Below are 26,894 nucleotides of genomic sequence, written 5' to 3'. Positions count from 1 at the left end.
TGTGTAGCATCACCTTTATGACTCTGTACTCTATGGTATTTTTAATAATAGCAATTCAGCACGAGATAAAAATAAATATCTTGTCTATACCTTTGTTTGAGAAGAGTGACTTGTCTGCAATCGTAAATGTCATATTTAGTGGAAAAGTAGTGAATTTGAGTGCAAATTAATTGAAATGGCTGAAAATAGGGAAGAAATTCTTGCAAATTTTCAGGTAACGGGCTTACTGATAAGAAATAATGTTTGAAAATAATTAACTGTGAAATATTGCAAGAAAAGACCAGGTTATGTGAAAATGAAAACAGTGACTGTTAAAACTCCTTTATCTCTTTGTATCTTTGTTATAGAATTTTTAGGAATTGTTATTTATATTAGTATTTGTTAATTAAATGTATAGTTATTCAATTTTCACGAGTGCTTGGTGCAACAAGGTGCACACTGCTTGTTTCTGTAACAATGAAATCTTCGTCCTTTGTGATGGGTTTCCTATTTACGACTTATTTTTTAAACACATCTAATTTTTTTTAATAACTTCGGCCTCGAAATTGATAGATTATATAGCATTTTTAATCTTTTTTAATTAAATTGTTTCAAAAGATCTCTTAGTAATGATTTTCATTATTTCTTCTTTGTAGAGCATTACCAATGTGGAAGATGTTGCTGAAGCAATATTTCATTTAGAAGAATCAAATTGGGATCTACTGGTATGTGATTTGAATAACACACATCTAGGTTAAGTTATTATTAATTAATATTTTTATGTAAAGAAGAATTTAATGACAAAGAATTGTGATTCATATTCAAGTTATTTTATCTTGAGATAATTAATAGTTGTAGGTATTTGTATAAATATCTGTTTGATCAATTATGGCTACCATAAATTGTGCTTTATTTAGCTATTTGTATTATATACAAACTCCTTAAATGTAAATTATTTTTGCAGTCGGCAATAAATAGAGTAATGCCGCAGGATGGCAACTCAACAACTCAGTCCAATAGCATGCATGATGTGGAGATGATTGACGATGACATATCTGTGATAACTCCAAAAAATCACCCACCAGGTAAAATATAGATTAAAAATTAAATTTATTATACAAATGTATGTTTGTTGAAATAAACTTGTATTCTCATTTGTTTGAATAAAATCGATAGTATGGGAGCTTTTAATCTAAAAATATATAAAAGAGGAACTAGAAGACACAAATTGTGTGCTCATTTAAAACATCTAAACTATAAAATGCAGTCAGAGGTACAATACAAAGCATATTGTATAATTTACAAGTCATATTCTAAAGTAAATATTCTTTTTATCTTGTTCTAGATCGGGAAGATGTTAATCAAGCATCAACGTCCGCACTAGGCAACAGTTATTCAGATTTAGTTGAACTACAAGTTAGCTGTAATAATAAGATACATGAGATCAAAATGTCGGGTTCCGCTACAGTCAGTAAGTACCAATTTTATTTTAGAACTTAGTAGAACTTTTAAGTAACAAGATTTTCTTGTTTGTGTAACATAATATGTTTTGTTTCAAGGTATTTAAGTATTTAGTATTTACATAATACATAATATATGCATGACAAATTAGTTAGTAATCAAATTTAATTCTTTATATACAATAGTTATTTATATAAGAGTTTTATTATTTTCAACTCACTCCAAATAAGTGCGATAAGAAATATGAAAACTATTTGAAAAAATTAAATCCAAAAAAACATAATTATCATACCTGTTTTTATCTATACTAATATTATAAAGAAGAATGGTTTGTATGTATGTATGGATTTCACGCATAAACTACTGAACCGACTATAATGAAATTTAGCACACATATAGAGGGTAACTTGGATTAACACATAGGATAGGTTTTATCCCGGAAATCCCACAGAAGGGGAACTATGCGGGTTTTTCTTTGAAGACGCGGTCGAAAAGCTAGTCTTATATATTTCTGTTTCTATCTGTTTGTACCACAATTTCTTATAAATGGCTATAAACTGCTACACATTATTCATGTTACGTGTTTCAGGTGATCTCAAAAAGAGAATGGAAGCATTATTCGGCATACCAGTTTGCCAGCAACAAATCTCAGGGCTCGGCGGATCAAAGGCGACGTCAAGCGCTCTACTTTCGAGTTTAGGGCTTGCGCGTAATGCTGTGCTGCGGTTAAAGGCTGCAGATAGAGTAATGGCTGATGATGAGTGAGTAAATAGCTTATTGTATCAGATAGTAAATGATATATAGGGATGGGACATGGGGCTCCCTCAAGCCCCATGTCCCAGCAGTGGGAATGTATATTGGTTGACGATGATGATATAAAACATTTCTTTGTATGAATTGTGGTAATATAGAGTTCAAAATTAGTTAATTATACAGTCCCCACAATTCGCCTAACAATAATTGGTTAAAGAACTATTTTGGATAAATTGATATAGGTAAAAATATGGTCTTAACATTATATGTATAAGGTCTTGAATATATTTGATGTTGACAGAGTTTGGTGATATCATTTTCTGTTTAAATTTGATTAAATTTTTTAGTATACCCTCTCTTTTGTTCATTGATTACTTTTTAACCTTATCCTTGTTATTAATAATAATACCATGTTAAGATATTATTCTTAAAAATGTTTCATTGATATACCAGGGTAGCAGAAAGACTGACCACTACATACACGTTACGAGTGAAGCACGACGACAGAGAGTACACACTAAAGTACCCGGGCACGAAAACAGTTCAAGACGTTAAAAATGATTTGTTCTCGTTAACGGACATACCTGTACGGCATCAGGTTTGTGAAACAGTCTTTGTTTTAATTATTTTCCAATTGATGATGACGATTGTAATGGGAAAACGTTTAGCGATTGTGTTGTTGTAACACAAAATGAAAAAAATATATCATATTTTATGCTCGCCGTTACAAGGTTATGTTGTTGAATTTTGATGAATTGTCAAATGTCCCCTATTCCCTATTGAAATGCCTCCACTTTAATGTAACTCACATTAAAATGTTTTACAAGTTCGTACAATTGTTCTTTAATTGACTTATATCCTGGCATAACGTTTATTACAATATGACAAAATATGTTATTATTCCTTATAACAGAAAAAAATAAATTACATTTTACTCTTGATACAAAACTTTTACATTATTTTTATAATATTTCTTACATTTAGGTATGGACAGGTTGGCCCAATGTTACTGGACTAGATGATACAGTGTTAGCAATGGTGGGGCTTGAATTGCCACAACACGACTTATTCGTGAAACGAGCACCGAGCAAGCAGAAGGAATACAAGAGAGTGAGTAACATGCTTTCATCAGCATCATTCCCCAATAAATAAGCAATAAGTTTTTTTTTTTAATTTGTATCAGTAGTTCCGAAAATAAACTGTTTTGTTTATGTGTCGATAAATATCTGTGGTTCATTTTTGACAGTTGATACAGCACAATATTGCATACTGAGAGTAAGAGTTTCAATACAAATATATTTAATTCTTATGTATTTTTTTGCAGATAATAGTGGACAGTTCGGATAGTGAAAACAGTTCTGTGGAGGAAATAGAAGATGGTGATTCTTTCCCCACTGAAGATGATATGTTTGTTGATGTGCCATCAGAGAGATTACAGCCGTTAAGTAAGTATATTCATTATTTTTTATTAAGTATTTTCAATAGTCCTGGTTAGTAATGAAAAATATACAAATTTTTCTTTTATATTTAGTGACAGCAGGGCTAAAATGGTCACTTTTGGTGATCATAACCTGAATCTGATTTGAAATGGTAAAAAATGGTCATTTAAAAATAATTCATAATATTATAATATAGTTTATTTTAGTTAAGTTTATTAATATTCATAATATTAGAGTATATAATGAATTCGACTTAGACTTTTGTATAAAATATACATATTTTGTCTTCTTTTTCACATTTGACAAAATATATCAATTTTCTATAAAGATTCCAAGCTAAAACGCAATTATTTCTAGTGTCAGACCACGTGGAAGACGAAGCGCTAGGTTGTATCGAGTTCGCGCAGCGTTTCCGCACGCGGTACGGACCCAACACACCCAACTTCTTTGAAGGGACATTACAAGATGCCATCAAGGAATCCTGCTTGAAGCCCGCTAAAGAGGTAGTTATTACATTACTATAATCTATAATCTATACTAATAAAGCTGAAGCTGAGTTTTTTTGTTTGAACGCGCTAATCTCGGGAACTACTGGTCCGATTTGAAAAATTTTTTCGCTGTTAGATTTATCGAGGCTTTATCGCTATATATCATCTTGCTGAGACCAACAGGAGCAGAGCACTGCGGGTAAAACCGCGGAGCACAGCTCGTATGTAATATTTTATTGTTAATCATCTCAAGCATCCTGCAATTACTACTTTATGCATTTGACAGTTCGCCCGTATACAAACAAACATTTGGGTCGAGTCAGCTGAACTATTATAACTGTGAAAATGGAAAGTCAACATTTTTAAATAGCAATTGCGTTATACATTGAAGTTGACGTGAGCGCAAGCTGGTTGTAATTTTTTTTGACGTGACATCGTCTTATAATTCGATAGAGCCGGCTGCACGCACGAAAAAACATGACTCATGCGGCGTTCCGTAGGCTTGAAATGCAAGCGAGAGCGCGGAACGAGCGACAAAGAAGCACAATCGGACGTGGTCACGTTCAACTATCGTCAGTAAACCGACTTTACAGACAACCAATTTTTTTAATGTTTTCAGAGAAAACTCCTCGGCGTATACCTACACCACGAACAATCAGTGCTGTCAAATGTATTTTGTGCCCAACTGCTCGGCTGCGAGACAGTACTACAGACACTAGCCGCTAACTTCGTTGTGTACGGCTGGGATCTTACGCACCCGGATAATATGAACTTGTAAGTTTTGTATTTAATATTATGTATGTACTAGATTTCCGCCCGCAGCTTCGCCCGCGTTTTCAAAGGAAAACCCGCATAGTTCCCGTTCCCGTGGGATTTCCGGGATAAAACCTATCCTATTTCCCGGGGTATAAAGTAGCCTGTGTCCTTTCTCGGGTATCAAAATATCTCCATACCAAATTTCATGTAAATTGGTTCAGTAGTTTAGGCGTGATTGAGTAACAGACAGACAGAGTTACTTTCGCATTTATAATATTAGTACGGATTGTTATGAGGAGACAGTGCTGCAAACACTAGCCCCTGACTTCATTGTGCATAACTGGGGTCTGACACACCCGGATAATATGAACTTGTAAATTTTTTATGTATATATTTAAAGAAACGGGTTCAGTATTGGCTGATAATGTCTTCCATAGTGTATTGAACAATTCTTGACGTTTATTTTTTTACATTGACAGATAAACTAATCAGAGCATAGCCAGACACTGTGATTCGGCCAGTAGTATTGTTTTTTATGATTACAGATCGCCTCTTTTTTCTTATATTATTTGATTTCATAAATGTTTCCAGTATTAAAATACCTATTCTAACAGTACAAAAATCATCTGAAAACGAATTAATTCATATGTATAATTAATTATGCTAAAGTCGAAACTAACACATATATTCAACTAGCTTTCCGCCCACGGCTTCGCCCGCTTTGTCTAAAACATAATAAATTATACACTAAAACCTTCCTCTTGAATCACTCTTATCTATTAAAAAAAACCGCTTCAAAATCCGTTGCGTAGTTTTAAAGATTTAAGCATACATAGGGACAGAGAAAGCGACTTTGTTTTATACTATGTAGTGATAATAATACCTCTAGTATTTAATTTTAATTGAGTATATTATGAACTAATTGACAATATAATGAATTTTCCGTACCAGGCTTTTAACATCAGTAACGAACACCCTCGGGCCAGTGGCTAGCAGAACGATTCGCAGCATCCCCATAGACCGGCTCCCAGCTCTGCTTATTATTATGAGGGTGCGGTCTAATACGGAGATATATTCAGTTATTAATGGTGAGTTTATTTATTTTGTTTTGAGAAATTGCTATGTAATGATAAATGATGAACTACATTGATGTACATTGATGTGAAACGTCCGAAAACCGATATGGTATATATACATTGTCTATATATGCAGTAGTGTTTAAATCACTAAATTTGACGTACAAAATAATGTCGATGTTTATCTGCCAGGCGTCCCGTGACAGCTTACATTTTATATTTTATTTGAAACATTTTATAAACCCATTTTGTAGTCATAGTTATACAGGGTGTAATCGTTAAGTGTGCACAGGCGATTATTCCGTAACTATTGCAGATATCAAAAAACTTTAAACTGATATCGAAAGCTCTTTACCTAATGAGTAAAATGACAAGAATAATTTTTTAACGGGAAATTTACTTACATTTTATATTTTATTTGAAACACTTTATAAACCCATTTTGTAGTCATAGTTATATATCTTAATACATATATTGTATATATAATTTAATTCTCATATCCCCAGGCAACGTAGGCGTGTCCGAACTAGTAGGTGGTCTAGTAGAAGCGCTCGAACGTTTCGCCTCGCAACGCGACGAGGACGTGAAGCTCGAACGCGAGCGGCTCGCGAGACAACGCGTCAAGTGGGAACAGGACGAGGCGTATCAGAGGAGTTTGGAGGCTGATAGGTGAACACACATCTATACATATAATAAAATGTTTAAAAGAATATTCTTCCTCATGCGGTGTTTCCAAACGGTTACGACTTAGGGACCTTCAAGAAAAGAGCGTACTCCTACCTTAAAGGCCGGCAACGCACTGACAATGTCCCCGGCATTGCTGGTGCCTATAGGCGACGCAATGCACTTAACATCAAATGACGCGTCTGCTCTGTTGCCTCCTCTTATATAAAAAAAAAGAATACTTGGGGAGTGATCTACAGATACCGAAGCCACAAATACAGTTTTCAGAATTTTTGTCTGTTTGTATGTATGTATGACCGGGCTAATCTCAAAAAGTACTGCATGGATTTACTTCAAATCAGGTACAGAAATAGCTCGAGATCTGAGGAGGGACATAGGATAGGTTTTATCCCGGAAATCCCACGGGAACGGGTACTATGCGGGTTTTTCTTAGACTGCGCGGATGAAGCCGCGGGCGGAAAGCTAGTATACATATACATATACGTACATACTGAGTAATTTGATAGATCACACAAATAAACACAATACAATCATATGTGACGACATACAAACTGCATGAACAGAGATAGACAAGCTTACTAATCATGCTCACTGTTGCATGCGCACGTGTTTACACGCGTGAATATGTTTTACATACACACACATGGGTAATTATTCGCTAACGCGTAACGCTATATGAGGCACACGCGTAAATAAAGAAGCATTTCTTCTTATATATACGCATGCACACATGCACGCACGTGAACATACATAAATGCGTTCTAAACTCAGAATCAGAACACACGCTACGTACATACGCATACCAAAAAAGATCGCGCGCTGTACATGTATAAAAATTTACCTTTAAATCTAAATTGAATATTAGATGGCATGTTTTTAGCAAAGGAAATTGTTGGAATTTCTTTTTAAATTAATTTAATAATAATAATTCAAATTACAGGGCAAAAGAAGAGTTTAAGAAACAACAAGAGTTTGAAAGGAATCAAGAAATAGAAAGGGCAGAGTCAGAAAGATTAATGGAAGAAGCAAAGAAAGAGGTAAGAAGGTTATTTTGAATTTAAAATATTTTGAAAAACAATTTTTTTTTTTATTTTCCAATATAATTTTTCATCTGATGTTCTTTTTTTAACCCCATAATATGTGCACTTTTTATATAAAACTAGATTTCCGTCCGCGGCTTCGCCCGCGTTTTCAAAGGAAAACCCGCATATTTCCCGTTCCCGTGGGATTTCCGGGATAAAACCTATCCTATGTGTTAATCCAAGTTACCCTCTATATGTGTGCTAAATTTCATTGTAATCGGTTCAGTAGTTTTTACGTGAAAGAGTAACAAACATCCATACATCCATACAAACTTTCGCCTTTATAATAGTATATTAAGAAAGATATCGTCGATCATCATAATATACACATGCATAGCATCGCATCGCTGTGCTGGTTGGAGTGGGGGGTGTTAGGTTTTTTCGTTACGGAATTTTTACATTCGGTCGCCGCGCTCAAAGTCTGAGATAAAAGCTATACAATAGCTTAAAAAAAACCTTTTTACTTATAATATCATGTATGTTACAGGCGTTACGCGCAGGTGCCCAAGCGCGGGTCCCAGCGGAGCCGAGCAGCTGCGAAGGGGAAGTGAGCCGCATCCGCGTGCGCCTGCCGCCGCCGCACCACGAGTGCCTCGAGCGGCGCTTCCACGCGACCGACACGCTCGCGGTACGTGCCGATATAACCATAGAGATCTAGAGAGATGCCAATCGCTTGCGCTTAGTACGAAACCGTGTCTCATTACAAATTTACGCACACAACTGCAGTAAACTAAATCAAAATAATACTTCGCGTTGTGTGAGTGTCATCACACAAAAATATGAGAGCGACTATTCGTTCGCACACTAGATTGTAAGTGACGTACGTATACAGCACGACTACAGCTTGTTCTTTTTTTGGGCATATTGCTGCGACACCGGCCCCGCCCCCTAACCATATCTCCCTTTAGTTTCTGTGATCTGTGGATATAACTGACTTGCTGTGCCTCGCGGTTTTGCCCGCATTGCTCCACTCCTGTTGATCTTGAATTTAAAAATTTCTGATTACGAATTCTCGACATATTACATAATGCCGAGCTTTTGTAAACGACGAAATAATACAATATGCCTGCGACATTGACATGACATCATGTTCCCACAAACATTGCACTGTTAAAGGTTTTATTTATTAATGTTTATTTTTATTTTCAGGCTTTATTAGATTTCCTAGCGTCAAAAGGTTACCCACAAGAGAATTACAAGGTCATCTCTAGCTGGCCTAGAAGAGACGTAAGTACTTTAAATATTTATTATACATCCAAAAAAATAATTTATAAATCTGTCTCCCAAATTCACTAGCACTAGTGGTATTTTGACCAATTTAAAAAAATATGAATCTGATAGTCCTTTTCGATTTTCGAATTTTTTACTTATTTCTTTTTTTAATCTCAACATACAACTTTTCTGAGCTTAATAATATATTCTTATCTTATATACGTATTTTCGTAATTACAGCTCACAACCGAATCTCATAGCAGTACGTTAAAAGCGCTAAAGCTGTATCCACAAGAGACGATCGTGCTCGAGGAGCGGTGAAGTGTGCACGCGCCCTTACAACTACCCACCATTTGTCATACGGTTTTATACTTTACGCCTTACCTCGAATACATTTGCAAGTAGATTTTCTACGTTATACCAAAAACATAGAGCTGTCTCGCTCTTGCATACGACAATCGTAAGGTGCGAGGGAGATGAAAGATTTCTGTCTGGTGTTTTGTAAGCAATTTGTATTTTGATTTGTTTTGGATTTGGAAGCAATGCTTTAAGTAAAATAAAATATTGTTCACGTGCTTATTGTATCGATCATACAATATTATAATCTTGGCAATGTATTATAATGTTTGAAGTTACTTTTATTTAAAAACCGGTACAAATAATATAGAATCAACAAAAAAGATAGCGATGTTTCACACAATTCTTCTCATTGTCCTTATAATCAACTTCTTTTCAAAAAAGAATTGAAAGGGAAAGTAGACAGATATACAGATTAACTTTGATTTAACAGCAAATTTCTTATTATTGGCGTAGTTCGATTAAGTTTATTTTTTACAATAATTGTATGATTTCGTTTACAAAAATATAACCTAATGACATATTATTAAATTGGCTTTATAGAACTTTAGGCTTACTTTGGGATTCATTTCCTCTCTGTAAATAGACTTGGTGTATTTAAATTTATTTAGGTTTTAATTCGCTTTGAAAATAGTATTTATGTGTATTATTTTTATATATTTTTAATCTATGTATTTTCTTGATTGCAATTTTCATTGAATAAATAACTCTTGATTCTGTAAATACTTGAATTAAAAAATTAAAAGGATGTTTCGAAATAATATCATAAAAATATTATTAAATCAAGTCGAGTGAGTGAAGATCAATTCAACATTCAATAATTCCTGTAAATTTTCGACACAACTCTCCATAAACATGTGGAGATATGTGTTTTAAAAGGTTTTGTCCAATATTTTAAAAGGACCCTATTTATTAATTTTTGTATACAATTAAACATTGCAAATGCTATCTTTGCTTCACGCATGCGCAGTTATACACCAATAGTACCTGTTTAAAACCGTATGACGTCACTAATTCCAATAGGTATGGCGATACGCGATGAAGCTGCATGACAAATATATTTAACAGCTATATAATATAGTAACAATGAATAAAAGTAATACTATCATGCATGCATGAAAGCTAATTTGTCAAGCAGCATGATCGTGTATGGTCTGTGTAATGTTTGAGCAGTAAGTCGGTTCCTGGTCAAACTTGTATGTTCATAAATATTTGTATTGTCTATTGAATTGCGAGATATTACAATTCTTAATTTGTATTTGTATAAATTGCATTACGTTAATTAAAGATAAAATAAGACACATTTTTGTATTATTTGATAAACTTTATTGCATACTTTTTCGTACGTGAACGTGATAACAAATATTTTCTACTAAATTTCTACAATATTTTTTTATAGTGCATCTTAAAACTAAAGCCTAAATTCAAACCCACGCGGTTGCGTAGTTTTGAACGCTAGTATTTCACAAAATAATATAACAATAGACAACATCATGCCCACAGATAAAACAATAAGTGCCATAGAGAATTCGTCAATATTAACGGAAAAGGCTGTGGTATCTGGAGTCCGAATACACGACGGTTTTGGTTCATCCCAGAGAGATTTAAGTCTGCTCATGACGCCAGTTTCAAACATTTTACGAATGCTGTAAAGAAAAGCTATAATCAATTAATCTCATAATATTCTATTAATAAAATTTAATTGGAACTACTTATACCGAAATGTTTAACAATTGCCAATTTTCTTTATGCTGTAAAAAGAAGTACTACTCTGTTAAATTTATGAATTTACCCTCCTAAATTAAAACAGTGTATATCGTCTGTGTCTATTAACAGCTAAAAGTAAAAATTTTTAGATAGGAAATCTCTTTTTAAAGTTAATAAAACGTCCAAACCTCACCCATAAGCCACGTGTTCTTTATACGGCGAGTGTTTCTGCAGTATAGCGCTCATTTTCTGCGGTGGTATCATATAAACCTCTTGAGCTTCGCATATTTCTGACTCTGTGAACGTCCAACGCATAGTAGGGTATGCAATAATAGTGTCCACGTGGAAAGCGAACCCGCCGGCCTTAACTAGTCTCATTCCCTTTAAGGGTTGGTAGAAGTTATTTTCATAGCGAGTGACGACTTTTTTCCGGTATAGAGCTCTTGCTACTGGGTCCGTTGTGCGCTACAAATAATGAATGAATGAATGAATGAACTAATATGAATGATGAAATAACGAAGGAATCGTATAATGATACGGTCTACGGACAGATTGTATGAAAGATAGCAAAATGAGAGTATCTTCCCTACTTTATTGTTTCATACTTGAACAATTCGGTTGAAAGCAAGGTAAAGAGGATGATCTGTCCAACATCTTATGTACAACCCGACATTTTTTGAAGAAGCATACAAAATTGTACGTACCTACCTGTTTTATAGATTAATTTACTGTAGTTATTTTATCTTCTAAACAGACCTATATAATGCTATATTTATACAAACCTTAAAATAATCTTTATTATAGATAACATCTTCCACTCCAACCTTTAGATTACTTTCAAACAAGTCGGTTAGAGTTCGAATAGTTTTGGGCGACTCTCTCAGCAAAGTGGACACTATCATAGCATTGTAGTATTGATACAACGTTAGAGTGAAAACGAAAGTAATGAAAATGATTATTTTTATAGTTGCAGACCGCCTGTGAATTGTCATACCTGAAATATTAAATGCCCAAAAGGATTATATGTACTTTAAAATTAAAATCTCTCCACAACTATGAAATCTCTAGTATTTATTTAAATTTATCATGGAGATTAAAAAAAGTAATAATTAATCTTAAAATGTACTTATAAGTATTAACAGGATAAACTTACCTTGCTGACCCAAAGCGCTGAACATGAACAAAATAGCAAGCGACGGAGATGAATCCTGCTCATCTCCTGAGATTTGAAGCATATTGAGTTTTAAAAGCACTAAAAGAAATCCCGCAATTACAAGCAACAGTGCGATCGTACAATACCAAACTGTACTAGCAAGTGGCCTTGTGTAGATTGCGTAGAGTCCACCAGGGTACTTCGGGTGACGAAAAATGAAACATATTCTAAAAAAATACAGGTAAAGTAGGTATAAGTTTTTATAGTGTCGACTGTCTTTAAAAGTTGTTTGCCTTTCAAAAATGAAATGGGAGTTATCAATATATTTTAAATAGCTAATTTGCTGCAGTCATTGATTTTGCAGGTAAAGGAAAATCAAAAAGAAATACTAACTTACTAGAACATGAGAATGGATACAAATATAATTAATAGGTACTACACAGAATAAGTGGCAATGTGAATTTCGTTCATCAAAATCAGATTTCAAATTTACCTAGCACCCCACGTCTCAACGGCGTAATCAACAGCTTCAGCTCTGTCTTTCCTGAAAAATACAGACGATCCTCCGAAGTCAGATTCTTTCCTTTGAAGAACACCGACCAACCCATCAAAACTACCATTACGTAAGTAGCCCCATGATGTTGTGCGCTGGAGTTTATATCTAAAAAAAAAACAATATTCAGAGAAAAAGCAAGGCAGTTTAGCAGTTATGGACAGAATAAGTAGTTACACGGTAGGTACCTATTACAATCGATTTCATACACGTAATTAAATCGTAGGCTAACGATTAACGAACTTACGTGAAATTATACATATCCCGAAGATACATCATTAGCGTATAGAACTTCAATTTATGTACTGAATCTATTTGAAACTTCTTCCGTTGATTAAGAAAATGTTCAAAGGTTTCATTTACTATGGGCTCTGGGTAAACAGCAGTTAATCTTATATTGATACCAGTCAATGACTTATTTCGCTTAGCTGATAAATATAATTTCGAATCCCATTGTCCGACATTATTGATTATGAGACTACCTTGTTGGTAAAACCCCGTGTTGTAAATTTCGTATATTTTATAACAAGTATCAACGTTTGTTAAGAGATAAAAATCGGAGTCAAATTCGATTGGATATTTGTTAAGTGTTTCTGAAATTTGTGAAATATTATTTGCTTTTAAAATCCAGGTAAATGGAGGCTTAAAAGGCTTCTCAATTACATCAAAACTATTTTCCCAATTAACGCAATCAGTATCCAAAATGATACCAATTTTCGATCGACCATCTACCCAATTCAATGTGGTCATTGATGTGATATTATTGATCACATATGAATTCGTAATACAAATATTATTTGCCATTAAAATTTTTTGCACTTTCAAAATATAGTTTACATCATAGCAATGAAATATAATGCTATTATGTATATTTTTGAATTTAAGAATATCAATGACGACGGAAAAGTCTGCTATGGCCATGATGCTTAAAATATTTAAGATATCCATGGTGTACAAGAAATCAAACCCACAACTGACTAGAAAATGTTATATTTCAGAAAAGCAAAGATAATAATTGTGACAATAAAATTACATGGGTTTTAAGTAATTACTGTCAGTAACTCATTGCATATGGACAACAATAATGTGATAACAGGGACAATTTAACAAAACACAATGAATTTTTAAAACGCATAAGTAGAAAATATATCTTGAAAAGGGAATTCTGCTTTGTCAGGAAGCAATAAATCTGACAAATAGCACACTGTTCCTGCTGTGCCCTCATACAAACTTTCAGGGTTATCTGGTAATCTGGCATCTCTTAGGAATTCTTCCTTATTCATAAACTCTGCAAATAATTTTGCTCTTTGTAAATACTTCTGGTCACCTGTCAGTCTATAGAGGAGTAAAAAGACATATCCATTGCCAGCTACTCCATGACAAATACCTGGGCCTTTTCTGAGCAGACCCTTGTGCCAGACAACTTCCCCTGCCTTAATACATGAATCAAGATATTTTTGATCCTTAAATGTAATAAAAGCCTTGGCAACAAGATATATTGTGCCAGGAGCTCCATGACACCAATGAACTAGCTTATGATCAGAAAGTTCAACTTCTTCCATACAACATGGCCAGTTTCCTTCTGGAGTCTGTAAAGCTACCATAAAATCAATTGTGGCTCTTATATCTTGTGCTGCTGACTTATTGTGCTCTAGATAACCAGGAACAGACAATAGCATTTGCAATATAAAGCTTATTCCATGTGCTGCCCCAAGGTACTCAGTGTTATAATAGTGATACATCAATGGACAAGGGCTTCTGTGACTCCTAGCATAATCTCTACCAGATGCAACCATTATATCGCATAACTTGTAAAGTTGTTCTTTGGAAAGCACCCCCATTTGAAGTTCGCGGCTCAACCACAAAGCACCAGCTAAGTATCCAGCTCGGCCAACAAAAAACTCATCCCCTCCACACTTGAGGAATTTCGGATTTAAATAGTAATTGTAAAGAGATTGATACATTTTAAGTGTTTCAACAAATTGTTTGTCACCTATTTCCTTTTTCACAACAGTTGCCAATGCGTAAGTACCGGCGTCGCCAAGTAAAAACGAAGTTTTATCGCCAGCTGATGTTTCCAGTGCTGGATTCAAATAATCTCGGCTCTTCTCAATAAAATAAGCCTTTTTATCAGAGAGTAAGGGGTTTTTGGATAGATAATAAAACATAAATGAAATGCCGGTAACACCAACATATAATCCACCATCGACGTTTCTACGTGATGGTTGCAGTCTCTTTGTTATTATGCCGATATGTTCGTCGATAGAATTAATAACATCATCTTTATTCACATTGAATTCCGTCCCTGATTGAATATCTACATACGGATTTGGAAAGAAACGTACCATTTTTAAGCCAAACGAAGATGTTGCAGAGAGCAACACACGTACGATTCGCGTTGAAAACGCTCGTTGCAAAAGCCTATGCATACAAATAAAAATAAAACAAAGGTAGTTCGAGTTTTTACATAAATTTATGAAGATTTACAACAAATTTTACTCCCGGCTTACAAAGCAGCTGCGTTGTTTTGTTTTTATTTTCCTTGTCCAGTCTCCTCATGTCATTGTTGTCATCAACATTGTCAGTCAACGTTGACAATTGACATTAATACAGTCTCAGAGCAAAATACAGTTCTTTTCTTGACATAATGTAAGGGTTGTCCTGCTGATTAAAACTAATTATCGTATATCCGTGGTAAATTTAAAACGATTAGCTGAATGATATTCGATTTGATTAAAAAAGTAAATTATTAAAATGGGAGCTTGTTTTTTAAACAACTGTTATTTATATTACCATACATTAATCAATTTTAAAGCGTGTAGTTATGGCTTTTGTTTGTTACTTAGTAACTGTTTATTAACGCTAGGTATTGAGTGGACCAAAACTGCCTTTTATACGAATTTATTTTCTTGAAATAAAATCTGTTTCAAATGGGGCCAATCGAATTGCTATATGCTTTTTAGATATTGTCATTTATTTATAAATATATATAAACTAATGCCAATCACGTATAATCGTGGAAATGTAAGTTTCGTTAATACTACAACGGCCTAAGTTTACGTAAGAGAATAATAATTATATTATATTGTGTAGGTAAGAAAGAGTGCATTTAGAACTAGAGGAAAGTCTGCTCATTCTTTTGATGTAAGTGGTCCAAGAGCTGAGCAGTCTGGAGATGGTGAGGGACGCGCATTTTTACAAATTAAACCTGCTATAGCAGATCCTCGAGCAACGTTACAAAGGTCTAATACAACATTTACGGGGTAATGTTTCAACAATTAAGTGCAATTCGATTTATAAGAAAACGACGATACACCAAGTAAATGTATATCTTATAGCAATTATGTAATATTTATAGAACACAATACTGTTGTTTTATTGAAGTGAAAACTTCTTTAGCGGCGTTGAGCACTTTTTCTGTAATGGGTAGGTATAAAATCTTAAACTCGACACGTGACCTGATCGAAAAAGCGTAAGACGGATACCATTCCAAAATATCAAACATGCTCAACGTTAATAATCAAGTTTTCACTTCTGCCGGCACTCCCGGAGTGCAACCCGTCTTTTTTTTTATTTCAACATTTTTTCGTATTTTAGTGCCCTATTTTTTTATATTTCTCTGTGGAATAGTTGATAATGTAAATAATGTACTTACATCGAAGATACAAAAATATGTTACGTTGTATTATGTATAAACGGATTTTTTACAGTAACACGTATGTAGGAAGGAATGAAGGCAAAGATGACGTTATTAATCTTCAAGCCGTTGGTGAAGGAAAGTTTCAGCTTTCTCGAACTCCACAGGAAAAAGATCGTTTACCTGATAGAATAAGCCTTGATAGGTAAGCGGCACTTAAAATATAATACGTGGACTTAAATTTAATAAGAAAATGTCTGTTTATGAATAACTAATCAACTTCGCAGAAGAGGATTATCGTCAATACCACACATAGTAGGGGAGCCTGGATTGAGGTTATTGTCACTGCAGCACAATTTAATCAATAGTTTAACGGGCCTGACGCCACTCGATCTGGGAAAACTTGTATTTTTAGATGTCTATGACAATCAAATAGATAAAATTACCTCGTTGGAAAGGCTCTTTAGCCTTAGGGTACTCTTAATGGGAAAGAATAGGTACGTAGGTAGTACCTAGTAATTAGTATGTTTTTCGAATTTATTTTAATGTAACTAATACGTAAATTGTGCGCTTTTACTATTTCAGAATAAAGCGAATAGAAGGTCTAACAAATCTGCTAAAATTAGAAGTTTTAGATTTGCATGGAAACAGAATTACAAAAGTCAGTGGGCTATCAAATCTAACTGAACTAAAAGTTCTAAACTTAGCTGGAAACCAAATAAAGTTTATAGGTCAAAATGATTTTCAAGGTTTATTATCACTTAGGGAATTGAATCTTAAAAGAAATCGTATAAGAAAATTGCTCGGATTTCAAAACACGCCAAAAATACAAAAGTTATATTTGGGTAACAATGACTTGCAAAGGTGACTATAATTTTTCGTTATTAAATTTTAAATATTAAGATCAAGTTTACATTTGATAACATGATTTATGTCTCATTTTCATACAGTGTAGAAGATGTTTCTTCGCTTGCTGAAGCTATAACATTAATAGAAGTATCCTTAAATGGTAACCCCGTGGCGTTAGGAGGAGACTGCACGCCTTTTTTAGTATCCTACCTTCCAAATCTAACAACATTGACGAACATGCATGTTACCGAACAAGTAAGAAAATACGACTTAATTTTGTCTTTATCGTTTAAATAATTTTGTCTTAATCGTTTAAATATGATTAACGGACCATATAATAGCCAATTTTCTAAAAGGTTCGAAACGCTGCTATGGCTTGGCGTAGTAATAAAGAAGCTGCCCATGCAGCATATTGCGCATTGAGTGGATCAGCTCAACAAGCTGCTCGAAGAGATCAAATTATCAACAACGCAAGAACAAACTGGGAACTGTTGAGGTATTTTGACGTTAAAGTATTTAGAAAATACATTCTATAGGTTAAGACTTTGTTCTATTTATTTGTCTTTTTTCAGGACCGAAAACAAATGTTTTCTCAGTCCTACGAGTTCAACAAAAAATGTAGATATGGTCAAAGATTTCGAAGAAGTGTCGATGTCAGATACTCAAAATGGAACTGCACAAACTGCTGAAACCTCAGTTATGCCCGACGTTATAGCATGTGCACAGCCTATAGACAATTCTTCTGGTAGAAATGAACAAATCACCTTGACCGCAGACTCTCCGGATAATGATTCAAAAGTAAAATCTCCCGCCGCGGGTACCAAATTTCAAAGAAGCAATACTGCACGTAAGCCTTCTGAAAGGCGGGTTAATTTTTCTGATCGTAGCGCCTCTCAAGACACAGATGCATCCAATAGCAGTGATTTGCGACTTCCACCAATTTTGCTACCGATAATATCATCGTTAGAAAGCGTTAAGCTAGCAGATAGCACGGAACCTATTCTAAAAAGATGGGAAAGCATTTCTAGCGTTGAACCTGTGGCTGATTCATCATTCAGTTCATTACCGTCCTCGTCAAGCGACAGTGAGGAAGAAACAAATAAAAGAAGATTCCGTCGAACACCAACAGTTCTGAGAAAACGAGAAAATTTTACTTCTATGCGGTCAAAATCAGTGTGTGACCCAGAAAGTCGTCGAGTAAAATCAAGTAATAAAAATGTAGACACTGAAAATGCAAGCAACATTTCAAGTAGTTCCCATGTAGGATCAGTAGTGACTTCCTCTACTTCTGGGAGTGAACAAAATAGTAAAATTCTTAAAAGGCAAGGATCACTTAACGCAAAGATTAATAACAGAAACATTAGAAGTGCAACCATTTCGCGTCGAAATGAAAGGGCTTCGTCAGCTCAGAGAGCTTCTACTGCTAGAGCTAAAAGTGGTAAAAGTCTCGCAAGTCTAAAATCGTCGGAGCCAGTTCCAAAGCCCCTGCCTATAACAAAAGATAGAGAGCAGGGTGTAGACTATTTAGTGGAAGTGAATGAAGGAGTCGTCAGCGCATGGGGTGCAGGCGCCGTACGTCGCCTTGCACGTGAATGGGATTGGGAGAAAGCATGCTCTGTTACAAAAGCTGCTTTTCACTATGTGCACTTCAATGCAGTTGCTCAATCTCTACCAGAGTTAAAAGCTAAGTATGTTCTTCGTTTGAATACATATGATTGTTATTTAAATAAAACCATTTATATATTGTACCTTTTATGATTTAATACTTTCGACAGATTCCCAAATGTTTCCCACATATCAGTACGTGCTACTGGTCTTCAATATTTAGGCCAATTACATTCATTAGCAGAATTACGCGGGTTGGGTAGTCTAACAGTTCTGCCGGAAGGAAATCCTATATGTATGAAAACATGGCGTGAATATGCCATCTATAGACTAGCTCATTGGGGTCTTAAAGAAATAAACGATGAAATGGTATGATAAACTTATATTGTTTCTGCTTTTATAGTTTTTTTTTATTATTATTATTACTTCATCTTTCTTTCTGGTCTACTATTTTTCATAGATCACCGAGGAAGAAATAAAGTCAGCAAATGAAACTTATAACGGTTTGAGTGACATAGTCCTCCGAGCCTTACCTGATGCGCCCCTACAACCGCTGCTATCACGACTTGGTAAGAGTGGAAATAGCTCTGTCAGTGCCAAAGCTTGGCTACGTGCAGCAGACCCTGCTTTACGGGATGTAATCGCAAAAGAAGCTCTTCAATATAAGAAAGGGAGTGTATCACAGGTAACAATTTATTTCAAACTGATGAATCGAAACGATTTTATTTGTTGATATTAATTATTGTCCATAATATGAATGTCGCAACTCGGTATTTACTTCCCGCATGTTAGAATCTACACTACTATTGCTAAGTAGCATATATAGCATAGTTACATACTAAGTAGAAATTAAATATTTTAGGAAGACATGAGCTGGCGTGTTCGAGGACGTGGTCAATTGTCAACTGCGATAGAATTAGCGTGTGGAGCGGCTCAACGATTGCGACTTCTTGAGCTACAATGGCCAATCATATTTGTGGACATGATAGAAGATATATTGAATGATTTCGCTGATATGGACTCACACGTAAAAGAACAGATGAAAGCACTAGCAGATTCTTTGCAATAACAGAACAGTTTATACTTTATAATATGATAACAAATATTTAGCCAAAGGTAACAGTGCCAGTAACGCCAGTAGAATTCCGCTAACTGTTATCCAGAACTGATGAAATTTCTCACATAGTTGCTCAACATAGCTAGATATACATACAGATTACATAGGAAATGATGCCATTTATAATTTTATAGATAATTGTTTAATATTTTAATAGATTGTTAAGCATGTATATTAAAGTTAAATAAATAGTTCGAAAATATATTGTATGTTTTATTCACCTACTGGAATATAATCACTACTTTAAATTCAATGACAAAGGGACTTAAAGCTAATATGTTGATTACCTACATTGGCCCTAAGATTTGGCCAATGTATATCATTAAAAACTTTGCAATGTATGTTAAAAATAATACGTAAACTTATCTCGTTTTTTAATTTGTATGCTACTTTCGTTTCGCCCGTGGTATAACGGCGAAAGAAGTTTAAAATTGGTCCAATAGTTCCTAAAATTAGTGGGTACAAACGAACAAAGAAACAAATTCTTCAGCTTTATGTTAGCATGTGGATGGCTTGGGAATATCATCTTTTTATGAAAAATTGTGAAATAAAATTGGTGATTTGGAAGGATGCAGCTGGAAGCTGGTCCACATGCTTGGCGAACGTTTATAATGCTACATCCACACGCTGGCTGTTTGTCACAAACACCGCAAACAGCAAACGAAGTCCCAAACACCAACCACAATCACCCAACACAAACAGCCATCCACGTGCTTGGCGAACGTTCATAATGCTACATCCACACGCTGGCTGTTTGTCACAAACACCGCAAACAGCAAACGAAGTCCCAAACACCAACCACAATCACCCAACACAAACAGCCATCCACATGCTTGGCGAACGTTCAACATGCTACATCCACACGCTGGCTGTTTGTCACAAACACCGCAAACAGCAAACAAAGTCCCAAACACTGTAGACTGTAAACAGTGCCCCGCAGCCGCTATTCGCCCTGATATACGCGTATTCATGTAAAGAGCGGTTGGTCCACTGTCGGGCCTGTGGCTCGGACGCAAAAAAGAGATGACGAATATGTGAACAGTGGCTGGTTTACACGTATTATAAGTTTCAAGCTTTCTTTCTGAATACGCCCTTTTCCCGTATCTTACGGGGTCGGCTGCCTAGTAAGGAGAATATTTTCTCTGTCATTTTTGATTAAAAAAAAATATTTTCGTTTTTGACAGTCAGGTAAGCCAACATAACGGCAGGGGAACTCTTTCATGAAAAGCACTCTACAAGAAAACTTCCGCAAGAAATGTCTGACAGTCTGTCTGACAGTAGCTTGCAAGCTTAGCTTGCAAGTCTAATTCCGCGTTTCCACCTGCAAGTAGACTTGCAAGCTGCTGGTCGGACATTTCTTGTGCAAGTTTTCTTGCAAATGGAAACGCGGCCTTAGGATTTTTCTGTTAAGTTGGTGGGCGGGGCTTGTGGCTTTTTTGCTAGACTCTCTATAATTTTAGTATGGCAAACAAAGTCATGTTTGTCATTGTCAATCCAATGTCAAGTGCGAAATTGTCAAGCTTGCTGCTTGAAGCTTCCTTCCTTCACTTTCATCTTTCAAAAATCAAAATACCTACCCTACTTATTCTATTTATTAAAATATTTTTGTTGTAATTTGAAGAATTAACAACTATTTTAATTTGACTAACTATCGACTGTATTATTATATCCAGCGGTGCTTTATATAGATCATCAGGTACGGAATAAGGCATATAATGGATGACACAGAAAGCACCACTACATCGGCTGACGAGAACACTGGTAACTTATGCGATAATCCCACGAGAGATACTCTAGCTGAAGGCTTACTTGGTGTTTTAAAACCTAAAGTTGACCAACTCGACGACAGAGTTAGAGCTACAAGGTTACTACACAAAAATATCTTTTACATTGATCATTCCTGTTGTAGCAAGCATTAGAAAATATCAATTGTTTTTATGATCTCATTCATGGACGTATAAAAAAAGACGGACGGTATATCGCCTAAACATTGAGTGAAGCCTAGTAATGGCGGCGAAACATCCATGTGTGTGTGCCATGTTGCCATGGCAACAGCTGTCCTGATGACAATGGCGGCTGTATTTTTTTCTATAAATTTTGCCGTAATAATTTTGTCATTAAAACATAAAAGAAATAACTTGCTTCCCTGTGGAATGTAATCCCTTGTGTTTTGTTATTTAAAATTGTACTGTTGCGACACCATTTAACCACGCAAGACGGCATTTTAAATATTTTTTGTGAAACAGTGACGCAGTTAATCAGTCGGTAGTTCACGACGTAATGGCGGCCGACTAGCTTACTATGGTGAGAGTGTGTGCGTGTTTATTGTCTTTACACGATCGCTAGCTTACTATGGTGGCTTCACGTTGTTTGTTCGTAATACGGCGTCCGTCTTTTTTTATACGTCCATGATCTCATTATTAATTTTGTGTTAAGTTTCAAAGTCCTTTCGTATTAATTTTAATATTAAATGTCCATTATATTATTTTCATGACAAAAACAATAATATAAAGGCAAACTCCATTCTATTTCCTAAATGATAATTTTGTTTGCAGGATATGTCAATTAGAACTTAAACAACGGATAGATTCATTAAATGAAGAATTGCAGAGAGTTCATGAGGCTCTGAACAATCACCCAGATTTAGATCCTTATGTGAAAAAACTAATTGCTTGTAAACATAAAGTTACTGTTGTTCTGAATGTATTACAAGCATCACAGGTAAAAAGTATTTGAACTGTGCCATTTAATTAAGCATAATAAAGAAAATAATGTTTTTCTTGTACACTTGATAGTAAATTTATAGAGTAGAAATATATGAGTTTAAAGTAATACAAAACAAAAATTATCTAAACACCCTATTTAATTTGATAAAATGATAATAAATGCAAGTTACTAATGTAATAATTACTTGTTTAATATGCATCTCTAAAAACAGTTTACTATTTCACCTTCAAATTAATCCACTTAATTTTGCCATAAATTGATGTGAAAATGCCATTAACAGTAAAATCTTAGTATTAGATAAAAAAGATAACAACTAAATACTGAACACATAATTTTATTTTCAGGATAGACTGAATGAGATACGACAAATGATAAACAAAGAAAAAACAGTCCGTACAGTGCCCGAGGTTATCACTGAGCCAGAACAGAGTACCAGTAGTGTGGTCACCAGTCAAGGGAGCATAAATTAGCACAATGGAGACCCCATACCAAAATCATATAAACAAGGATGACTTTGAACATGTTTATGAACCAGCCGAAGACAGCTTCTTACTAATTGACGCATTGGAAAAAGAACTCACATTCTTGAAGCAAATGAAACCTTTGTATTGTCTTGAAGTTGGTTCAGGCAGCGGTGTAGTTATAACAGCTCTGGGCATGGCATTACACAATTCTATATATTTTAGTACAGATATAAATTTCAAAGCTTGTCTCATGTCAAAGAACACAGCATTATATAATAAAGTATTGCTAGAATGTGTGAATATGAGTTTTGCGACATGTTTTCAGGATAAACAGTTTGATGTCGTTATTTTTAATCCTCCTTATGTAGTAACTGATTCAGAGGAATGCATTAGTAATGGTATTGAAGCCAGCTGGGCTGGTGGCCTAAAGGGCAGAGAAGTCACCGATAAATTGCTGGATATGATACCAAAGATATTGAGCGACAATGGTGTATTTTATCTCCTGCTGATTGAAGAAAACATTCCAGAAGAAGTTATACAAATCATGTCTATTAAAGGTTATAAATCAGAACTTGTTATCAAGAGGCGAGTAAAAAATGAGAACCAATTAGTGTTAAAATTTAATAGATAAGATTGATTGTAAAATATAATTTTTTATTTATAAAAATGTAAAATAAAATATATGTATATGCTTAAGGAATTAATAAATATTGATTATTGATTCAAGTTTTTCTTAACAGCAGCTCCAAACATTTTAGCACCTTCCAAGTTTTCAGAAAACCCTGGGATTGTTTCACAATCTTTCAGCCATCTCATAATATTAGGATAATCTGACATATCCCAACCCACTTCCTGTAATAAAAAAAATATGCTTACTTAATTCAAAATTCCAATATTGTAAAAAAATTTAATTGATTATTAAGTGAATCAATTGTGTCAAGAGTGAATCGAATCAAATCGAAATCAAATCAAAAGTGATTATTAAGTGCAATCATTAAAATTGTAATATGTGATTAAAAACAAATTAAAGTAAATTACAGCATTGTGTAACATTATTTAATAGTTAATAATTATCTAATAGTCAATTTCAAATTAAAATTCGTGAAAATATCTTACCACCATAGTAGTAATAGATGCAAGGATAGCGGTATCTGCAATTGTTACGTTATCACAAGCCACCCACTTGCTCTGACTCAAATATTGTTCTAAAAATACCATTTGCGAATTCAAATCGTCCTTTAAGGATTGTTGGATTTCCTTAACTCCTTGGAATAGAATAGGATACTGTAAAAATGAAATATTGTAGATAGTTATGAAAAACAATTTTCTAGAATTATTAATTTAAGTATTGATATTTATAATTATTATGTATATTTCTACGTACATTTATAGCTCTCATACGTGGATACAACATTGTAGAATCATAATAAAGTCTTTGATTGACGATCGCCCGGCGTTTTAGGTCCTTTGGGTAAAATTCATCCTTTCCATATTTTTCAGCTAAATAGCAAGCAATAGCTTTGCTTTCCCATAGCACGAAACCATCTTCGTCAACAATTGTAGGCACGCAGTGTTGAGGATTAATTTTTATAAAACTTTCACCAAGTTGTTCCTTTTTCATTAAATCAACAATTATTATTTCAACCGGTATACCGATGTTTTTTATTGCTAAAAGTGCTGCTCTAGAAGGAGCACTTAAAGGATAATGATAAAGTTTAAGAGACATTGTAATAAAATAAAGAATTTATTTTAAAAAAATACTACACACACAACTACACTTCACGAAATTTAGACGTGCGCCGCGGCCGCAGCGATATATTACTTGCTCTGTGGCGGCGTCCGGGCTCCGGCGATAGAAGCGGTAAAATCAAAGAATACTTATAGTTTATACTCTAGGTAAAATGCAAGTAAAATGTCAAATGCCCACGTAGTATATTATAAACAGGTAGTAGGTATCTGATTCTGTGTAATCTTAATTGCTAATTTTACACGATTTTACATCATGTTTAAATGGTTTAAATACCGGTTCGAACAAAGCTGTTTGGTTGAACTTGGCTCCACCCGTCCACCGAGGCACCGACCACCGTTTTTTTTTGCCCGTAGATTGCAATAATTTTATTATTATTAATACAAGATTAATACTTAGTATATCTACGTAATGCCATGAAAATACTCTTAATAAAAGAAAATACGCATACGCAAAAGAAAAACCTAAAGAAGTATAAATTTATTTTTATTAATTTTGTAAGGGCTAACTATATATTTATTAATAAATGTAATGTACAGTTGGCATGCCAGAGAAAGCCTACAAACATAGAGCCTACAAAATGGGCACATCTGACATCATTCCTATCAATTATTTGACTTAAATATAAATAAAGTCTATATTGTACATATTCTAATCCCAATTTAATTATACGAGCATTTTTCTCTGCCCGTATAATTTTCAAGCATCAACTGGATTGTGGATACCCAGGCCAAAAGTTCAGTCTTCTTGTCAGAAAAAAAATATTTAAAAAGTCACGATTAAAAACTCAAAAGTCAAAACATACGAATTGTGTCAAATTTGATTTGATTTGAAGGTGATTTGAAGCGTCGCGTAGACAGATTGAAGGTTCAAGGACTTCAGGGGCTCAAAAACAAAACATTCAAACTTCATAACAATTATCAAAGAAAAAGAATTTTATTCAGGAATAATTAATTAACATTTCAATAAAAAATAACTATGTCAAGTAGAATACTTTGGGGAGAATTTGAAGAGCCTGAACCGGATGAAACGGTTTTGCAAAGTGTAAACTTCAATCCAATCATAGAACTAGGAATGCAAAATATACCCGAAATACCAATTACTGTAAAGTCATCGCCTATTGAATTACCAAAGCCAAATTTAATTACACATACTATTCAACTGCACGCTTACGCGAGACAATTGTCTGCTATACTAGAACAAACTGAAAATTCAGTGTTTGAAGGCGCACGACTGGACGCTTTAAGTTTGCCGAATCCACCTCCTGAACCGGACTTGATAAATAAACATGTCGCTGTACCTCCCATTAATTTCCTACCAAAAGAATATTGTGATTTTTCCCTCGGTAAAGGTCCAGTCATATTACCATTTACGCCTGAAAGTCACAAGAGGGCCTTGCGACAGTGTGCAGCTATAGGCATAGGACACGTTGGTATACCTACATGTACAAATACGGCTTTAAATGCAGTCGCAGATGCTTTAGATTTCTATTTGACGAATATGTGTAAGTTAATGCGCACTGTAGCTGATAGAGAAGCAAGTGGGTTAAAATCAGGTTTTCCAGACATTATATCGAAAGTATTTGCAGATTTAAATGTAGGAAACTTACATGAATTTTATGAGAATCGTGTTGTTCGTTATCACAGAAGTATTAAAGCGAAATGTGAAGATCTAAGGGCCCAATGTGAAACTTTGGCTCTTGGAGATATAGCTCCACAACTGAAGCTTGAAGAAGTGCCAGAATTACATTTCCCCGCTGCTTTGGACAGTGCGTTCACACCATCACTTGAACCAGGCTTTCAGATGCTACATAGTTTAGAACAAGAGCAATTGCAGGGATTAGACTTGCTTGACACTGTATCAACAGATGACATAAAAATAGAATCATTAGAATTTTCACAGCCTGAAACAGCCAAAATGTCCTCCCTCTCACCTAATGCGAAGAAAAAGAGGAAATAAATAAGTGAATATTATGTACATTGTTTTATTTTACACTATTTCATAAACATTCTTAATGCTTTGAAATTGCTAATTGCTTCAAGATTTTT

At 34.6% G+C, this 26,894-nt stretch overlaps 9 protein-coding genes across 10 annotated transcripts; 5 read left to right on the top strand and 4 right to left on the bottom strand.

Annotated features, from left to right (window-relative positions):
* Positions 1–79: 79 nt before the first annotated feature.
* On the top strand, positions 80–10,588 carry casp (Fas associated factor casp). The gene is made up of 16 exons (XM_089704932.1): positions 80–214; positions 636–704; positions 944–1,064; positions 1,325–1,450; positions 2,030–2,201; positions 2,647–2,791; positions 3,178–3,303; positions 3,518–3,638; positions 3,990–4,135; positions 4,740–4,894; positions 5,828–5,964; positions 6,459–6,621; positions 7,577–7,673; positions 8,206–8,346; positions 8,868–8,945; positions 9,171–10,588. The coding sequence occupies exons 1-16, from the start codon at positions 176–178 to the stop codon at positions 9,249–9,251; spliced, it is 1,917 nt and encodes a 638-aa protein (XP_089561058.1). The 5' UTR covers positions 80–175; the 3' UTR covers positions 9,252–10,588.
* Position 10,589: 1 nt separating this feature from the next.
* On the bottom strand, positions 10,590–12,366 carry LOC149481542 (ionotropic receptor 84a-like). The gene is made up of 4 exons (XM_089704934.1): positions 12,148–12,366; positions 11,777–11,988; positions 11,188–11,459; positions 10,590–10,933 (listed from the first exon to the last, which is right to left on the bottom strand). Exons 1-4 carry the CDS (start codon positions 12,227–12,229, stop codon positions 10,699–10,701), a joined length of 801 nt encoding a protein of 266 aa, XP_089561060.1. The 5' UTR covers positions 12,230–12,366; the 3' UTR covers positions 10,590–10,698.
* A 53-nt stretch (positions 12,367–12,419) lies between these two features.
* LOC149481541 (uncharacterized) lies at positions 12,420–13,648 on the bottom strand. Its single transcript, XM_089704935.1, has one exon. The coding sequence runs from the start codon at positions 13,646–13,648 to the stop codon at positions 12,944–12,946; it is 705 nt and encodes a 234-aa protein (XP_089561061.1). The 3' UTR covers positions 12,420–12,943.
* A 26-nt stretch (positions 13,649–13,674) lies between these two features.
* LOC149481540 (lanC-like protein 3) lies at positions 13,675–15,314 on the bottom strand. Its single transcript, XM_089704933.1, has one exon. It carries the CDS (start codon positions 15,127–15,129, stop codon positions 13,825–13,827), a length of 1,305 nt encoding a protein of 434 aa, XP_089561059.1. The 5' UTR covers positions 15,130–15,314; the 3' UTR covers positions 13,675–13,824.
* Positions 15,315–15,606: 292 nt separating this feature from the next.
* On the top strand, positions 15,607–20,019 carry LOC149481539 (uncharacterized). Its single transcript, XM_089704937.1, has 11 exons — positions 15,607–15,724; positions 15,794–15,963; positions 16,411–16,542; positions 16,625–16,834; positions 16,923–17,201; positions 17,288–17,441; positions 17,543–17,682; positions 17,759–18,874; positions 18,962–19,160; positions 19,252–19,476; positions 19,654–20,019. The coding sequence occupies exons 1-11, from the start codon at positions 15,653–15,655 to the stop codon at positions 19,858–19,860; spliced, it is 2,904 nt and encodes a 967-aa protein (XP_089561063.1). The 5' UTR covers positions 15,607–15,652; the 3' UTR covers positions 19,861–20,019.
* A 1,435-nt stretch (positions 20,020–21,454) lies between these two features.
* Positions 21,455–23,118, top strand: Snapin (SNAP associated protein). Its single transcript, XM_089705374.1, has 3 exons — positions 21,455–21,772; positions 22,464–22,629; positions 22,980–23,118. Exons 1-3 carry the CDS (start codon positions 21,624–21,626, stop codon positions 23,103–23,105), a joined length of 441 nt encoding a protein of 146 aa, XP_089561500.1. The 5' UTR covers positions 21,455–21,623; the 3' UTR covers positions 23,106–23,118.
* LOC149481537 (methyltransferase HEMK2-like) lies at positions 23,110–23,820 on the top strand. The gene has a single exon (XM_089705373.1). The coding sequence runs from the start codon at positions 23,110–23,112 to the stop codon at positions 23,728–23,730; it is 621 nt and encodes a 206-aa protein (XP_089561499.1). The 3' UTR covers positions 23,731–23,820.
* LOC149481536 (glutathione S-transferase 1-like) lies at positions 23,740–24,825 on the bottom strand. Of its 2 annotated transcripts, none has more exons than XM_089705371.1 (3): positions 24,484–24,825; positions 24,216–24,383; positions 23,740–23,951 (listed from the first exon to the last, which is right to left on the bottom strand). In XM_089705371.1, the coding sequence occupies exons 1-3, from the start codon at positions 24,823–24,825 to the stop codon at positions 23,814–23,816; spliced, it is 648 nt and encodes a 215-aa protein (XP_089561497.1). In that variant the 3' UTR covers positions 23,740–23,813. The 2 variants fall into 2 exon arrangements, with proteins under 2 accessions (XP_089561497.1, XP_089561498.1); XM_089705372.1 differs by having other exon boundaries at positions 24,315–24,383.
* A 597-nt stretch (positions 24,826–25,422) lies between these two features.
* Positions 25,423–26,819, top strand: LOC149481535 (STAGA complex 65 subunit gamma-like). Its single transcript, XM_089705117.1, has one exon. It carries the CDS (start codon positions 25,825–25,827, stop codon positions 26,803–26,805), a length of 981 nt encoding a protein of 326 aa, XP_089561243.1. The 5' UTR covers positions 25,423–25,824; the 3' UTR covers positions 26,806–26,819.
* The last annotated feature ends 75 nt before the right edge of the window (positions 26,820–26,894 follow it).

The sequence above is a fragment of the Colias philodice genome, chromosome 16, assembly GCF_061535455.1.
Source record: "Colias philodice isolate Cphi_HAF_F1 chromosome 16, ilColPhil1 Martin Lab GWU primary, whole genome shotgun sequence".
Classification (NCBI taxonomy): domain Eukaryota; kingdom Metazoa; phylum Arthropoda; class Insecta; order Lepidoptera; family Pieridae; genus Colias; species Colias philodice.
The sequence above is the reverse complement of the archived record's forward strand: the minus strand, read 5'-3'. Positions and strand labels throughout refer to the sequence as shown.

Bases quoted from the DNA above. Each gene is read 5' to 3' on its own strand.
- LOC149481541 (XM_089704935.1), bottom strand. From the start codon at position 13,648: ATGGATATCTTAAATATTTTAAGCATCATGGCCATAGCAGACTTTTCC.
- LOC149481535 (XM_089705117.1), top strand. From the start codon at position 25,825: ATGTCAAGTAGAATACTTTGGGGAGAATTTGAAGAGCCTGAACCGGAT.
- LOC149481542 (XM_089704934.1), bottom strand. From the start codon at position 12,229: ATGCTTCAAATCTCAGGAGATGAGCAGGATTCATCTCCGTCGCTTGCT. The intron at 11,989-12,147 runs GTAAGTTTATCC...TTAATATTTCAG, and splicing joins CAGCGCTTTGGGTCAGCAAG to GTATGACAATTCACAGGCGG. The intron at 10,934-11,187 runs GTGAGGTTTGGA...TTTTCTTTACAG, and splicing joins AAAGAACACGTGGCTTATGG to CATTCGTAAAATGTTTGAAA.
- LOC149481536 (XM_089705371.1), bottom strand. From the start codon at position 24,825: ATGTCTCTTAAACTTTATCATTATCCTTTAAGTGCTCCTTCTAGAGCA. The intron at 24,384-24,483 runs GTACGTAGAAAT...TCATTTTTACAG, and splicing joins CACGTATGAGAGCTATAAAT to TATCCTATTCTATTCCAAGG. The intron at 23,952-24,215 runs GTAAGATATTTT...TTTTTATTACAG, and splicing joins CATCTATTACTACTATGGTG to GAAGTGGGTTGGGATATGTC.
- LOC149481537 (XM_089705373.1), top strand. From the start codon at position 23,110: ATGGAGACCCCATACCAAAATCATATAAACAAGGATGACTTTGAACAT.
- LOC149481539 (XM_089704937.1), top strand. From the start codon at position 15,653: ATGCTTTTTAGATATTGTCATTTATTTATAAATATATATAAACTAATG. The intron at 17,202-17,287 runs GTGACTATAATT...ATTTTCATACAG, and splicing joins GGTAACAATGACTTGCAAAG to TGTAGAAGATGTTTCTTCGC. The intron at 18,875-18,961 runs GTATGTTCTTCG...TACTTTCGACAG, and splicing joins CTACCAGAGTTAAAAGCTAA to ATTCCCAAATGTTTCCCACA.
- LOC149481540 (XM_089704933.1), bottom strand. From the start codon at position 15,129: ATGCATAGGCTTTTGCAACGAGCGTTTTCAACGCGAATCGTACGTGTG.
- casp (XM_089704932.1), top strand. From the start codon at position 176: ATGGCTGAAAATAGGGAAGAAATTCTTGCAAATTTTCAG. The intron at 1,451-2,029 runs GTAAGTACCAAT...TACGTGTTTCAG, and splicing joins GTCGGGTTCCGCTACAGTCA to GTGATCTCAAAAAGAGAATG. The intron at 7,674-8,205 runs GTAAGAAGGTTA...TGTATGTTACAG, and splicing joins TGGAAGAAGCAAAGAAAGAG to GCGTTACGCGCAGGTGCCCA.
- Snapin (XM_089705374.1), top strand. From the start codon at position 21,624: ATGGATGACACAGAAAGCACCACTACATCGGCTGACGAGAACACTGGT. The intron at 21,773-22,463 runs GTTACTACACAA...TTTTGTTTGCAG, and splicing joins GACAGAGTTAGAGCTACAAG to GATATGTCAATTAGAACTTA. The intron at 22,630-22,979 runs GTAAAAAGTATT...TTTTATTTTCAG, and splicing joins ATGTATTACAAGCATCACAG to GATAGACTGAATGAGATACG.